At 44.9% G+C, this 14,951-nt stretch overlaps 1 protein-coding gene and 1 pseudogene across 1 annotated transcript in view; both read left to right on the forward strand.

The window, feature by feature from the left end:
- VIPR1 (vasoactive intestinal peptide receptor 1) overlaps positions 1–14,951 on the forward strand; it is a 1,305,930-nt gene that overhangs the window by 1,116,634 nt on the left and 174,345 nt on the right. The window contains exons 7-8 of the mRNA XM_069647715.1: positions 8,111–8,264; positions 11,531–11,591. Of these exons, the coding sequence (XP_069503816.1) occupies positions 8,111–8,264; positions 11,531–11,591 (215 nt within the window). The remainder of the gene's footprint in view (positions 1–8,110; positions 8,265–11,530; positions 11,592–14,951) is intronic.
- Positions 9,018–9,741, forward strand: LOC138570332 (uncharacterized; annotated as a pseudogene).

The raw sequence follows: 14,951 nt of genomic DNA on the forward strand, positions 1-14,951 counted from the left end.
TCCCACAACTGGGAGAGGCACTAAGGGTGCCACATTCTTGGCGCCAACCTTACCAGAGGTTTGGCAGGTATGGCAGCTCTTGCAAAACTTATCTACTTCGGCCCCCATTTTTGGCCAATAAAAGTAGAGTGAGAACCTTTCCTTGGTCTTCTTGAAGCTCAAGTGACCAGCCAAAGGAATCTCGTGGGCTAAGTGCAAGAACTGTTGTCTATTTTCTTGAGGTACTACAAGGCGTTTGTAGTCTCCAGGTTCAGACTCAGTTGGTTCACTGTAGAAGAGGCCATCTTCCCAGTGCAACCTATACTTCCCAGGCTCTTGCCCATCAGCCTGAGCAGCTGCCTGTTGGCAGAGACCCTCCAGAGTTGGACATTCTCTTTGTCCCTTACGGAAAGCTGCCCTGCTGGGCCCACCTTCTGCCAGTAAAGACTGCAGCTCAGGATCGTCCTCAGGGTCTAGATCTCCAATAAGTTCTTGGCCTCCCACTAGCTCTTCTTCAGAGTCTAGTTCAACCATACAGGGTTGTACCTTCCTCTCAGCCTCAGCTGGAGGTGGAGTTACAGGTGTAACTGTTGGAAGCACTGGAGTGCTTGCTGCTGACTTTTTCCTAGGAGTCTTGGGTTGCCCCTTTGCTCCTGATCTGGTAGTTACTGCAGTGAGTTGCTCCAGTGGTAAAGGAGTGATCTCTGTCATCATCTCCTGAGATAATCCTTGCAGGGTTTTCTCTCTTGCAGGTTTTGTGAGCTCCTGTAACCTTTTACTAGGTGGTCTGGGGGTATGTGACACAACTCCAAGAGCTTTCAGGTCATTACCCAACAGAACCCTACCTGTCACTTCACATTGTACACTGACAGGTATTTTTACAGCCATGTCATTACACTGGATGAGAATTGGTAACTGGGGACACATCTGCACAGGCCCTGCAGCTAACTTGGTGAGGCATTTGGGTGCCTTAGCAACATCCTCTGCCTTGAAAAATGATTCATCCACCACAGTTATGCTGGCCCCAGTGTCTCTAATGGCAGGGGTCTCCTGACCATTCACCTGGACACTGTCTTTATAATACTCTTTAGTATTATCTGGGATAGAATTATACACATCTAAATTCTGTTGTTCCCACAACCCCAGAGAGACTAAAGAAACACTGGATGAGACACCAATGGGTTCATTAGCCAGCAGTAGAAATTTTCCACTTGCCATGGGGATTTCCTCTTCTGGAGCGAAGGCTAAGGAGGCAAGTTGGATCCCTGAGGGTTTACCCTTGCATCTGGGATCTCCTTTCACATGGTCAGTAGAGCCACAAACAAAGCATTTACCAAATGCCTTCTGGAATGGAGGCTTGTTCTGACCTCCCTCTGGTTTGGCACCACAGGAGACACTATTCTGTTGTGTTTTCCCTGGTGGCTTACCCTTCTGGTTTTGTTTGGGGCCCTCTTTGGAGTTTGCAGTATTAGAATTCTCTTTGGAGTCCTTTTTAGGCTGTTTCCCCTCATCCTTTTTCTGAGTTACCCCAGAATCCTTGTGAGTGGCCCTGTTGGCAACCCACAAGTCAGCAGCCTTAGCTAGTTTTAGGGAATCTAATTCCTTTGAATCAGCCAAGTGCTGTCTGAGCTCAGGAGAGCAGGCATCATAAATTGACTGCAACATAAAAGATTCTTCATACCTTCATAAGTGTTCACTTTGTAACCCTTAATCCATCCCTCTAAGTTTTTCAACCCTTCACTCACCCAGGTAGCCCAAGGGGTACCATCATGCTTTTTGAGGGTTCTAAACCTCTTAAGATACTGGGAAGGGGTCTTCCCAAATCTAGCTATCAGAGCTAGTTTCACACATTCATAGTCTTTCCTATCCTCCTCCCCCAACTCCATTACCACAGCAGCTGCAACAGGGGGAAGCCTAGAGAACAACCAGGTGAGTAAGTCATTTCCTGTGGTGTTCTGGAGCTCATGATTATATTCAAACAGAGACAACCAATCCAACACATCCAACTTAGGCTCATACATACCAACAAATTCTTTAGGCATCCGGGGTCTTTTAGGACTGGAACTTCTAGAGGAGCCAGAGAGAGAAGCATTTTCGACAGATAATTTCTTCATTTCTAGCTCATGCTTGAGCTCCATTTCCCTTAGCCTTAGTTCTTGATTCATTTCCTGATGTCTCTGTTCAGCCAGAGTATTCAGTCTCTTGAACTCTAGTTCAAGTTTCATTTTCTCTAATTCGAGATATTGAGGACTAAGTGTGGGACTTGGCAAAGGCCCAGTAGGTACAGCAGGTAGAGCAGACAGAGGCCTAGGGGGGACAGTCACAGCAGCCTCACCCTCCACTTCTGACTCTTCCTCAAGATTATCAACATTGTGATCAATATCAATTTCTATACTGTTATCTACATTTTCTGTCATGGTAGGTTCCTCAGAACCATCATCCAGACTTTGGTTAGCTAACAACCTTTCATGAATTCCATTTTCTTGCCTTTAGTCAGGAGGTTCTTATGCTTACATAATACTCTTAAACAATCAGGAGTTTTTGTAGCAAGGGACTCTTGACTATAGGTTTCCATAGTTGACATGTTAGAAAGATTACTTTTTCAGTGCTAAGCTTTGTGGTTAGTTGTACTAAGGTATCCTCAAGCACTCTAAAGTGTATACTCAATACAAATCCCACCGCTGTACACCAGTGTTAGGCAGAAACCTGTGCAGTTCCCTTAGGGACCACTGCAAAAGATTTAAGACTACAGGTGTTGGCAGTAAACCCACTTGGTAGCAGTCCGCACCACCCAGATTTACCTGGTAGCTGTGGCTGAGCAGTCAGACTTCCCTCAAGAAGAGTTAGGCAGTATGCAAAGTATACACAATAGGCACTCAGGTACAATAATACAAGCAAACACTGACCAGAGCTTTGGTATCAAAGTATATCATTATTTATTTAAAAACACACGGTTTGAAACACTCCAGCACTCTTATTGTAAAATATTCTAAACACAGTTACTATTGTAATATATACACCCCTTTTTCCTTATCAGATAAGTCACAGTAAAACACCACTTATTTTCATACAGAGGTGAGCGCTTAACTAGATGGCACTCCAATAAGTTTGTGAGAAAGGGAGGGAAAAAGACAGAATATGGAAAGGTACACCACTCTAAGATTTAGGAACACTGTTAGCAAGGCAGAAGAGCAAAAGTCACTGGTGAGCCAAACTCCAAAGGCTGGGCCCACTCTTAGAGCAGAGCACAAATGCGCCCAAGATCACACAGTTACACTAGGCTTAGAAAGTCTTGCAGAGGGTTCAAAAAGAATTTAGAGAGGCTTAGGAAAGTTTAGCCAGGGTGTCCCAGGCTAACCCAGGTTCGACGGCCGGGGGCTAAATCTACCCCGTACAATCGGTAGTCCAGGGTGCCTAAATTCCCCTCCACCCCTCCTAAGTACCCCAGACAGAGTGGAACCACTTTGGAGGGCTTCTGTGGAGAAGCCTGCCAAAAAAGTGGAACAAAGGGCTCGACTTGGGTTGGAGTCACAGAAGAGAACACAAACGCCATTTTAGAATCAAGTTTTGGCAAAAAATACCAACCGGAGAATTAATTAAGCAATAGAACCCGAGCGGTGAGGGCATTACCGTCTCACTAAAAGCTTTTTTTTTTGTCCTGAAACGCTGCGGCGTTTCGGTGCTGCGGCGTTTCAGGAGAAAAAAAAACGACCAAGAAAATGGCCACCGCCATGGAAAGGGAAAACGGAGTCCTTTTTCCCTTTCCGTGGCGGGCATCGGGAGCGGACGCGCTGGGAACACAAGTGTTCCCAGCGCGTCCGCTCCCGAAAAAGGATCAAAAATAAGGGAAGTGGGGTTGGGAGGGGGGGAGAAAAAAAAAATAAAACATACCTGCGTCCCCGGCGGGGGACGAGGGAAGCCTCCAGCCGTGTGGAGGCGCGGAGCGGGGATGGCCACGCTCCGAGTCTCCACACGGCTGTAGGCTTTCCTCATCCCCCGCCGGGGACGCAGGAACAAGAAGGTAAGTGGGGGGGGATTTAGAAAAAAAGAATTCCTTACCCGAGTCCCCGGCGGGGGGCGAAGGCAGCCTCTCAGCGGCGGGGAGGCTCGGAGCGAGGATGGCCCCGCTTCGAGCCTCCTCATTGGCTGAGGGGCTGCCACGCCCCCCGCCGGGAACAAAGGCCGTGGAATCCCGATGAAGGGATTCCCGGCTGGGTATGGACCTGGCGAGAGCCAATCAGAATGGCTCTTGCCTTCTGATTGTCTCTCGCCGGGTTTCTAATATTAATTAAATAAACCGGCGGTATGTTCGAGGCTACCGTAAATAATTAAATAAAGATAGTAGCCTAAAACAATGTGAAATCCCATAGGAAAATATTTGCGGTTGAATATAAAAAGTAGTATCCACTGCCACCAGCCAAACTCGATCAGGGGGGATGGAGACGTGCCCCCCCGACTAACAGACCCTGGGGCAATCGACCCTGGGGCAATCGTCCACAATATGATGGTTTGTACCGGTTCTGTTCAGAATTTAAGACTAGTAAAGTCAATGGTGACTTTACATGCCCTGGGAGACAGTAGTCAGTCCCAGGGTATGGAGTCTATACTGGGGGGTCACTATGACATCCCTGTGTCACTGCACTGAGGGTGCTGTGTAACACACATCACAAAAACACATGAAGCCTTATGGGGTAAAAGACCCCATAGCCCATTAAACACATCTAGATCCAAAGAAACACACTCAAATCATGTCCAAGAGTGAGGGTAAAAGAGTCTCACTCTTGGCAGGAGAAAAAATATAAACCCCAAAAATCCAGCAAAGCTGCTGGGGGACTCACTAGGCTAGGAAATTCAGTCTAAACAGAGAATTCTCCCTAACATCCATCGCTGCAGCTCAGCTGTGGAATGATCTCCCGCTGGCAATGAAAAAACGACCAAATCATTGAATCTTTAGGAAACCGTCAAAAAACCATTTATTCTGATGTTTGCGGCTTAATGCCCTCTGCCTCATCGCCTGGTTTTTAGCTACTTGCCTCTCCAGCGCCATGATGCCCTCGAGTGACCGAGCGCTATACAAGTGATCGTAACATAACATAACATAACCTATGCCCAGTACTCAGTCAGTTGGAATGGCCCCTCAGCCTTTCGTCCCAGGGGAGTGGGGACGGTTTCTGGCCACGCCTGGGCGAGTTTGGAAAAATAAAATGAAAAGAAAAACATATTTTTTGTTTTCAATGTTTTTTTTTTTTTCAAAAAGCCTTTCAATAAATGAGTACCAACACAGGTTGGGTGATATTGTATGCATATTTGTTCTGTAAAAAAGAGCTTAAGCATAAGTGCCATACAATAACCTATTATTATTTGGCCTTGGACGTCTGCTTGGATTCACAGTAATTTGACAATATGGATCTATACACAAAGATATTAATGATACATATGGTGATCCATTCTTGTATGAAATGTATATCACATTAGTGAAATCATAACCATATTTTTCGTAGTGTACTTAGGAACAATGCTATTTGATGCCACTTCCTGTTTTGTCATGTGGTGAAAGGTTGTGTTTCATCGCAGGGATGTCACTTTGGGGTGGGGTCAAATGACATCACTTCCGATTATATCATCAGAGGTCAAGGGTTGTGAGGCGAGGGATGGGCCACTTTTTAGAGGCGAAGTGTGGGCAACTTTTTTTTGGGTGACCAGGCTATTTCTTGTCCCAGCCCGACCCTGTACTCAGTACCATTTGGTCCACAGGCCCAATGACAAATGTTTGCAGGTCCCAGATCCCCAGAGATAGGTTGTGCAATGCCACAGATGTTCAATAACAGGTAATGGCTTTCCTAACTTGGTTTGACTTGAGTCACCTACTCGAATGTATGTTCCACCCACTGACAATCTTTCATTTACCAACATTCTAAGAAAATAATTGCTATTAGTACCTGGCGAGGGCGCAATCAGAATGCAAGAGCCATTCTGATTGAACCTCGCCAAGTCATTACCAGGCCGGGAATCCCTCTGTCGGGATTCCACAGCCTTTGTCCCCGGCGAGGGGCGTGGCAGCCCCTCAGCCAATGAGGAGGCTCGAAGCGGGGCCATCCCCGCTCCGAGCCTCCCCACGGCTGAGAGGCGGCCTTCACCCCCGCCGGGGACTCGGGTAAGCTTTTTCTTTCTTTTTTTCTTTTTCCTACCCTTCATCCTCCCTCCCTCCCTCCTCCCTGCCCTCCCCGCCCCACTTACCGTTTTGCTGCTGCGTCTCCGCTGGGGAACGATAGCAGGCTCCAGCAGTGTGGAGACACACGGCTGGAGGCTTCCATCGCCCCCTAGCCGGGGCGCAGGTATGTTTTAATTTTTTTTTCCAACCTTCCCCTGCCGCCCTCCCTCCCAACCCCACTTACCTTCTGTTTCTTTTTTTTTCACGGGAGCGGACGTGCTGGAAACACTTGTGTTCCCAGCACGTCCGCTCCCGATGGCCGCCATGGAAAGGGAAAACGGACTCCCGTTTTCCCTTTCCCGGCGGCCATTTTCTTGGTTGTTTTTTTTTCTGTCTATGGGCCCCCGGGGCCTTACCTGAGTCTGTAATGCCCCCGCCGCTTGGGTCATATTGCTTAATTAATGCGCTGAGTAAGCTTGTCATTCATAGGCCATTTAAACCGGCGTCTTTATGAGAAAAAAATAATTTATGAGTTTAGGTTGACAAATGAATAGCTCTATCCTGTTCTTTAGAATATTCCAGAATATTTCTCTCTGGTAGCCAGCTGGGGTCTGGTCCAAAACAAGTAGCTCATCAGCTTAGCAAAACATTGCAAATAGGTTACGCTGAAAGGTTTTGCATGGCTCTAAGGTGACCCGTGGTAGCACTCCAACTTTTTTATTCTTCGTAGAAATTTGAAGACATGCTGGGGAACATCTTCAGGTTTAATAAGGCAAACCAATATGCAACAAGTAATGTGTGGCTAGCATGTCCTTCTGGGCCGTGTGCCACTCACAGGGATAATTTGCAGCCTGCATTAGCATGTGCAGTAAGTCACAGACTCCTATTATGAATGCCAGCAGATCTCTAATAGAGGGCCGCAAATGTGGCCTTGTCAACTGATGACTCTGGCCAGCCAAAGAGCTCATACGAAAAGATGATGTTCACGCTCGTTCATTAGCATTTAAGTGACAGTTCCTTTTAACAGTTTGCATATTCTGGCGTCGCACTCTGTGAGACAGAACCCAGATTTAATACGTTATTATAGTGGACAAGTGATGTAATTTTCTTGTCTCAAGACCATGCTGCAATAATTAAATTAAACAGAGGTTTTGTCATATCAGTATCACAGCTCTCTGATGCATTGCAGAAGGAACATGAAGTTGGTTGCAACAGAAGGCAGAACAAAGTTAACCATGTCCTGTGTGTAAAGAAAGCTCAGTATGGTAATGGTTTCTTAGTAATAGTAGAGCTGAAATAATAACCCGAGGTATCAATCACGAAGTAAAAATGAAGGGGGAAATCCCATGTTTTATTAAAATGAATGCACGTGGTAAAATACAGAAAAGAAGACCGCGATAATCACCAGATTATCAAATATTTGAAATGTAAAGCATGGCTGACAATATGGCTGGAGAAATCCGTGGTTTGTGCAGAACTGGACCATCACCCTTCAGTCTCCCCTCCTTACCTCCTTACCACCTGTACTTATATGGGTTAACAATACAAATTCTTAAAAACTGTGTCACTTTCAACTGTTGATCATTTTATATTCAATGCAAGCGTTCATTTTATTTTAAATCTGCAGGTAATGTACAGGACCCGATTCATGGAATAGTTGCCCAGTTCAAAATGACTTTTCAGCAGTGCAAATTCACTTTGAACCGGGCAAATATTCCATGAATCGGGCCCACAGTGTTTTGTGTTTAATTGCATGCATTTGTACTAAACTAGAAATCAGATTAAACAAATGAAAATGTGTTTTTAAAAATGAATTCCATTCAAATGATTATTTCTTATTTGCTTTCGGAAAACATGTTTACTTCGCTGTGGGTTATATTTGTAAGAGTTAATGTTGTTGTGGCCCAAACAAGTGACACTTTTTCAAATCATTGGAAATTGGCTCTCATTCCAGGTTGAACTTTCTTTCTTCCTTTCCAGGTTGGCTGCAAGGCTGCAATGGTGTTCTTTCAGTACTGCGTGATGGCTAACTTCTTTTGGCTGCTCGTGGAAGGCCTCTACCTGCACACCCTCCTTGTTATCTCCTTCTTTTCAGAGCGGAAGTACTTCTGGTGGTACATCTTGATTGGCTGGGGTAAGCATTTTACTTGAATAAGCCCAACTAGCTGAACGGGATTTAGTGTCACATCCATGCCATAGAAATCATGTAAAGATGAACGTGGTGGTGCATTTGTGGAACATTTCTGCATGGTGTTGTGCTTTTTTTTAGACATGTATCCCAATGATTAAGACTGTGAACAATGAGTGGAAGTATAATCTACGAAGTTCATTTTTCACTAGCAATTATCGTGAATTCAGAAACTTAACATTTCTATAAATGAATGAACATTTAGGAGGATGAACTTTTAAAACACAGTGAGCATGGTGGTTTCAAAGATATCTCTACTAAATTATGTTATGCCAGTTGCCTCTCTAATTGAAACCTTGAAAAATGCTGCTCAAAACGTTTTGAAGAACACGTGTACTTTTTCTATTTCCATAGCTCCAAGTGAGCATTGTCTGCCATCACACAACTGATCATACTAACTATACTTTGAAATAATTATAATGGGAAAATAAAACTACAATTCCCGGCATGCAAAGTGAAAACTAGGACTGCCTCAAGGTGTCACACATGCAATAGGACCACATGGAAGCTATGTTAAGGGATTAGAACACAAACTCATGCAGCATTTTTTATTTTACCAGGATGAATACCACAGTAGACAGCCACAATGAAAGCTGAGACTCTTTTGTACTAGCAGCCGAACACTACCACTGGCAAACAGGCAAATACTTTGCTTTAATGACTGCTTACATGCCAAACCGTCAATCTACCCTTGCCTATATGTCCCGTGGCAGTGGAGCCTGTTCTGATGCTGCCCAATGCTATATGGAAGACATTGCTGTAGTGTGTAAAACCACTGTGCTCAACAACCCTGTCTCCATCAGTCAGGCAAACAAAGAGATGGCAGCGACAAAGATTCCTACTCAAAGAGCTACCCCTCCATTCATGGCAAGGTGGTTTCTCCTCTGGAAATGAGACTTCCACGCTTGAAACCTGGCTCTCCAACAACACTGTGGAGCCTAAACTCAGGCAGGATGAATCTTATGAAGACCAAACTGTCAAATACTGGAGTTCTAGTGAACACTAGTGATGGCTAAAGATGCCACAAGCCAAGAATGTGAGTCTTTATTTTGTGTGTGATCAAGAGCAAAGCAGAGATGATGGAAGCCTGAATGAGGAAGTCACTGGTAATCCACCACCTCAGCCTGCATACCAGCAGTATCCCAAGTCCCTGTGAGGGACTGTGTCAGTATGGGCCTTTAAAGAGCACAGTCACAACAAATTATCAGATGAGCAGAGTGGGAAGGTCCCATCCCCAAAATTAGAGCAGATTTCAGCCAACATGTGTGTGCTTGCCGTAGACAACACACAGCTGTTTGGTAACCTCCCACGTCCTCAGCTGACCACACATGATCTCCCGCAACCTCGATTGAGCACTCCCAAATACCAGCAACCTTATGTGAATGCTGCTGATGTTCAAAATGCAACCTTGCAGAAGTTGTAATGCTTGCACTAGACAAGTCCTTTCAACTCTGCCCATCCCCCATTCAAACCCTGTCCCCTGAAATGCTCAGCAAATGAATCTAATGTCTTGCACAGCTTGCTGTCAACGGGTAGGGACAATGGTCTTTTGATTGATGTAAATGTAATTTCTCAGAAAATCGGAAACTTTCAATAGGTATTTATTTTTAATGTAGCTGCAGTTAACTCTGTTTCCTATAGTTGGCCCACAGTCTTAGGACCACACACACACACACACACACGTTTGATCATCCATTAAAAGTAGTTGAAAGCTTGAATCAGCAGGAAGTCTCTGGCAACATCAGTACTCAGGAACAGCAGTTTTGCCACTAAAGCCCACTTGTTGCTACACTGATAAAATGTTTTTAAAAATCCCAACAGGAGCGTAGCATCCAAGTTGTTTACACTCATGCAATTCCTCTTCCTATTATTGTGTGCATGCACAGTTGTTCCTCAGCTATCCCAGTCTGTCATTATCAGGTGTGCTACATCCCTTGACTACAACTCAGACAAGGCCACGCCATTGTGTTGGGAACACAATCTCCATCTCCAATTCTTACCAGAAAATGCTTCCCATGGGATTGTAGTCACCGAGCCCTCCTCCCTTTCCATGGGGGCCATAGAAAAAATAGCAGAAAAGTAAACAGAAAAATGGCCACCAGGGAAAGGAAGAAGGGACTATGTGTGGTCCCTTCTTCTTTTCCATGGTGGTGTGTCCCAGATCAGGAGCGGACGTGCAGTAGACACAAGTGTTACCAGCGCACCTGCTCCTGAAAGTTATAAAAAAGCAGGTAAGTGGAGGGGAGGGGGGAAATCTGTGGATGGGGTGGGTGGGAGGGAGCACGTACCTCATTCCCCAGTAGAGGAAGATGGTGGCCTCCAGCCCTGACGAAGCTCGGAGTGGCAGGATTACCATATGACAATGAACCCCATCCAAGCCTTCTCATTGGCTGAGAGGCTGCCCCCCTCCCGCAGAGTACTAATAACACATATGTATTAAGGTACTATTACATATTCGTTATAGATTACAGTAGAATCTTTGATATGCTGCCCTATATTAACAGGAATGCTCTATTAACTAACCTCTGCCACTGCCAGTAATTCTACCGTTCCCGTTTAGGAAATGCCCGATAGCATTGCTTTGAAGTCGGATACCCAAGGCTCTGGATGGCAAAAAGCTTGTAAACATAGCAAAAAGTCAAGATTCCTTTTTGCCAGCCTTTTCGCTCTGCTTTCCAATATTCTGCCACCCATAATCTGCATTTGGTTACATGACATATTTGATGGTCTGACACCATTGGGTTGCATTTTTGCCAGATCTTTTAATTTACGTGTAGGTTTAGCACTTCATATAAAACTATACATTTGCCATATTCAAACCAGTGCCCAGGCAATAGTCTGATTCCAAAATCTGCACTCGATGGTTCAAATTCATATTTTTGTTTCCAATTGCTCATCTCTCTTGTATTGATCAATAGGTGCTAACTAGTACAGGGCAAAATTGCACATGTTAACAATCATGTTTATTGTAAATGTTGGCCAGACAACGTTCCTTCATATAAAAGATATGTTTGCCCCTGTAAATATTTTGCGAGGCGTAAGTCAATTGTGTTCTCAGATAATATTAAACTACTGCGTTTTGATCCTTTTTGGGGTTGGCGATATTTTATTTAGTGACTTTGCTGCTGCAGTTATCAGGCATGATACGATGTTATAGTGAATAGTTTCCTGAGATGTGTACTCATGTTTTCTTTTACTCTCAATGATGGCAGGTGCACCGACACTATTCATCACAGCCTGGACCATCACAAGAATCTACTTTGATAATACCGGGTAAGCCTTTGAAAACCTTGCAGGTTTTCCAGCCCTGCACAGGTGTATTTCTATTGCTTTTCCCACGTTCATGATAAGGCAGGTGCAAAGGCAAAAAACGACTCCCTAATTAGGGCAAAAGCATAGCTGTGTGCTGCCACTGGGCCTGCTTCCACATCTCCCTGGGCAGCATTCCACCAGAGACACATGCAATTGATATTCAGTGGTCATTCGAACTTCTTTCACAGATTGTGCTTTGATTGATGTGTTGTACATCAGAACAAGTGTCTTCATCTACATTCTAGCAGCCCAGACTGCAATGTGACGCTTACTTATGTTTACAAGCATTGACAAAAGCAATAGGCATGAAGTGATTGGCGTTGTTACAGCATATTCACTTAATACAATATTTTATGTGCAGGTTGGAATGGTTAGGAACATACAATACTCATATTCCAAGGTTACAGGCGAACAGTGGAGCGAGTGTGGTCTACTTGAACAGTTTGGTTTTCAGAGCCTTTCTGAAAGTCATGAGGGAAATGTATGATCTTAGTTGAGTTGTAGTGAGTTCCAGGATTTTGGTGCTAATACTTCGAAACTGGATACACCAACTTTGGCTCTGTTAAAGGCAGGAATTGTGAGTTGGTGTGAGTATATATCTCGTTTATGTCTGAGTGTTTGAGTTTAGTGTATTCGTTCCACTAGGTAGGGGGTGCTGATTGTGATAGGCATCTGTGAGTGATTGTGAGTGTCTTGAACAGTATGCGCTGTTTGATCAGGAGCCAGTGGGCCTGTTGTCTTGCCTGAGAGATGTGCTTTCTCCTGGGGATACTGAGAGCTGCTCTAAGTGCATTGTTTTGTGCAATTTGTAATTTGTTAATGTTTTTGGTGGATGTGCCGAGTAGGAGGACATTACAATAGTCAAGTTTTGCACCTATGTTAGCTCTAGAAATGTTGAGGCAGTTCTTGGCAGAGAGGTGGGTGTTACCGTATTGATCAGTTTAGTTGTATGTGCTGCTGAGGAGGAGATGTAGCTAACATGTCTATCCATAGACAAGGTTGAGTACAAGTAAACTCCCAGACATTTTACAGTGGCAGAGACTGTAATTACAGTGTTCTCTAATTTGGAATTGCAGTAGTTGCTGTCTAGTTTTTTGAGGGTCCCTTTGAGGCCAACCAGTAAGATTTCTGTTTTGTCCCCATTGAGACAGAGTCTGTTTGCTGCCATCCAGGCCTGGATGATAGTGTATGTGTTTTGTAGGGTTTTGAGGTCATGCTGGTAGTCACCAGATAGTGGTAGAAGAATCTGTGTATCATTGACATAATTGGTGAATGCTATGCCGAATTCTTCTAGATCATTGAATAGTGGTAGGGTGAATAGTTTATAGAGCATAGGGGAGGTGCATGATCCTTGTAGTACACCACAACCAATGGGGGACGGAGCGGCTGATGCCTGGTGTGAGAAGACCCTCCTAGCTCGGCCCTCAAGGAAGGAGATTATCTAGGTGGTGGCCTCATGGGAGAAGTGGCCAGAGTCTGTGAGGTGTTTCCTTAGGATCTTGTGGTCAACCAAGTCAAACGCTGCCGACAGGTCAAGGAGCAGAAGAAGCGACAATTTACCCTTGTCAATGTTTTGTAGTAATTGATTTTTTAAGTCGAGCAGGGCTGACTCAGTGCCATGCCTAGGACGAAAACCAGATTGCTTCTTTCACAGAATGTTGTGCAATTCTAGGTAGGACTGGATCTGCAAATTTGCAGCCTGGTCAAGAATTTTCAACAGGAATGGCACAGTGTTGATGGGCCTATAGTTATTTGGGACTCAGGGTCCAGTGTGGGCTTTTTTGGCAATGGCCAGACTCATGCTTCCTTAAGGGAAGGGGGTACCATGCCGGGGGCAAATGATGCATTAATAAAGGATGTGATGAAGGGAGCTAGTGCTACCATGCAGTCTTTGATTATGCTTGCTGGACAGATGTCACCTTTGCATAGTGATGGTTTTATATGCTTCATGATTGATATGACTTCAGGAACGGTTACATTTCTGAAGGTAAAAAGTGGGGGCTTAGTATCAGGAGTGTTAAAGGGACCTGGTTCAGAGATGGTGTGTGTTGGAGGGCAGCTTTGGGCAAATTGTTGAAATTGGTTTTCATTTTTTCTTGGAACAGATTAATTTTGCCCAACATAGCGTGGTGGATGTCGTTACACCATTTCTCATCCTTTACAGTTTGATGTGTGGATGAGGGGGGGGGACGATCAGTTCATTGAAAATGGCAAACAGTTCCATGGATTGGGATTTGGCTTTGTCAATTCTTATGTTGTAGGCAGCGGCTTTTGCTGTGGCGATGTCTTTTTTATATTGCTTGGCAATGGAAAGGTAGGAGTCACGTGTGGAGGCAGAGGGGCAGGAAGGGTTGCCATTTGTTCAAGGCTTGCCTTTTGAGTGCTTTTAAATCGAGGAGGTCTTGATTGTACCAGGAGTTGGCGTGTTTGATACTTTTTGCACCTTTTTTCTCTAGTGGGGCAATGGTGTCGACTGCTTCTTTGAGAATGCTGTTGTAGAGATCGACCAATTATGTGGGATTGTTGGAGAGTGATAGTGCTAGTGCTGATGCTTCCAGGAGAGGGAGAATTTTGTCTTTGGTAAGCATTTCTTTTGACCTGGCAGTGGCGGCTGGCATAGGAGGATTCTTTTGGGTTGCAACTCGTGAAGGAAATTTGAAGTGGATGAGGTGGTGGTCCGTCCATGGGCGTGGGGTGTTGGAGCTGATGTCAACACCGCGATTATGGTCATCTAACCAATATAGTATGCGTCCTTTGATGTGGGTAGGGGAGTCCACTTTTTGAATGAATTCTAATTCAATGAGACATTTAGCGAAGGCTTTGCTTTGTTTGTCTTTTATATCTTTGAAACCGAGTTTGAAATTTCCTAGGAGGATTGCACTGATGTTAGATTTGAGGTTATTACCTATGAGGTGTAAACGATTGGCTTGGAAATCCAGTAGAGGGCATGGAGGACGGAACACTAGGTGCATCGTCAAGGTGTCATTTGGCGAGAAGGAAATTTTTACAGAGAGAGCGTCAAAGTTATCTGAGGTGGCAGACTTGATTTGTCTAGCCTTGAGGGTGACCCCTCCGCCTTTGGCCGAGGATTGTGCAACCAGGGAGTAGGGACTGGCATATGGCTGGACCGGAGGCTTCATGTAGCCAAGTTTTGGTGATGGCTAGTGCGTCGAGCTGCAGGTCAGTGATCACATCATGGATTTCTGTAGCGTGGGCTTGCACTGACATTGCATTGATGAGTGCAAGTTGAATTTGCGTGGGAGTGTTTTTACTAGGTAAGGGTTTGACCGTGATGAGGAGGGGTTTTCATGGAGAATTTGC

This window comes from Ambystoma mexicanum, chromosome 2q (assembly GCF_040938575.1).
Source record: "Ambystoma mexicanum isolate Mex_15411 chromosome 2q, UKY_AmexF1_1, whole genome shotgun sequence".
Classification (NCBI taxonomy): Eukaryota; Metazoa; Chordata; class Amphibia; order Caudata; family Ambystomatidae; genus Ambystoma; species Ambystoma mexicanum.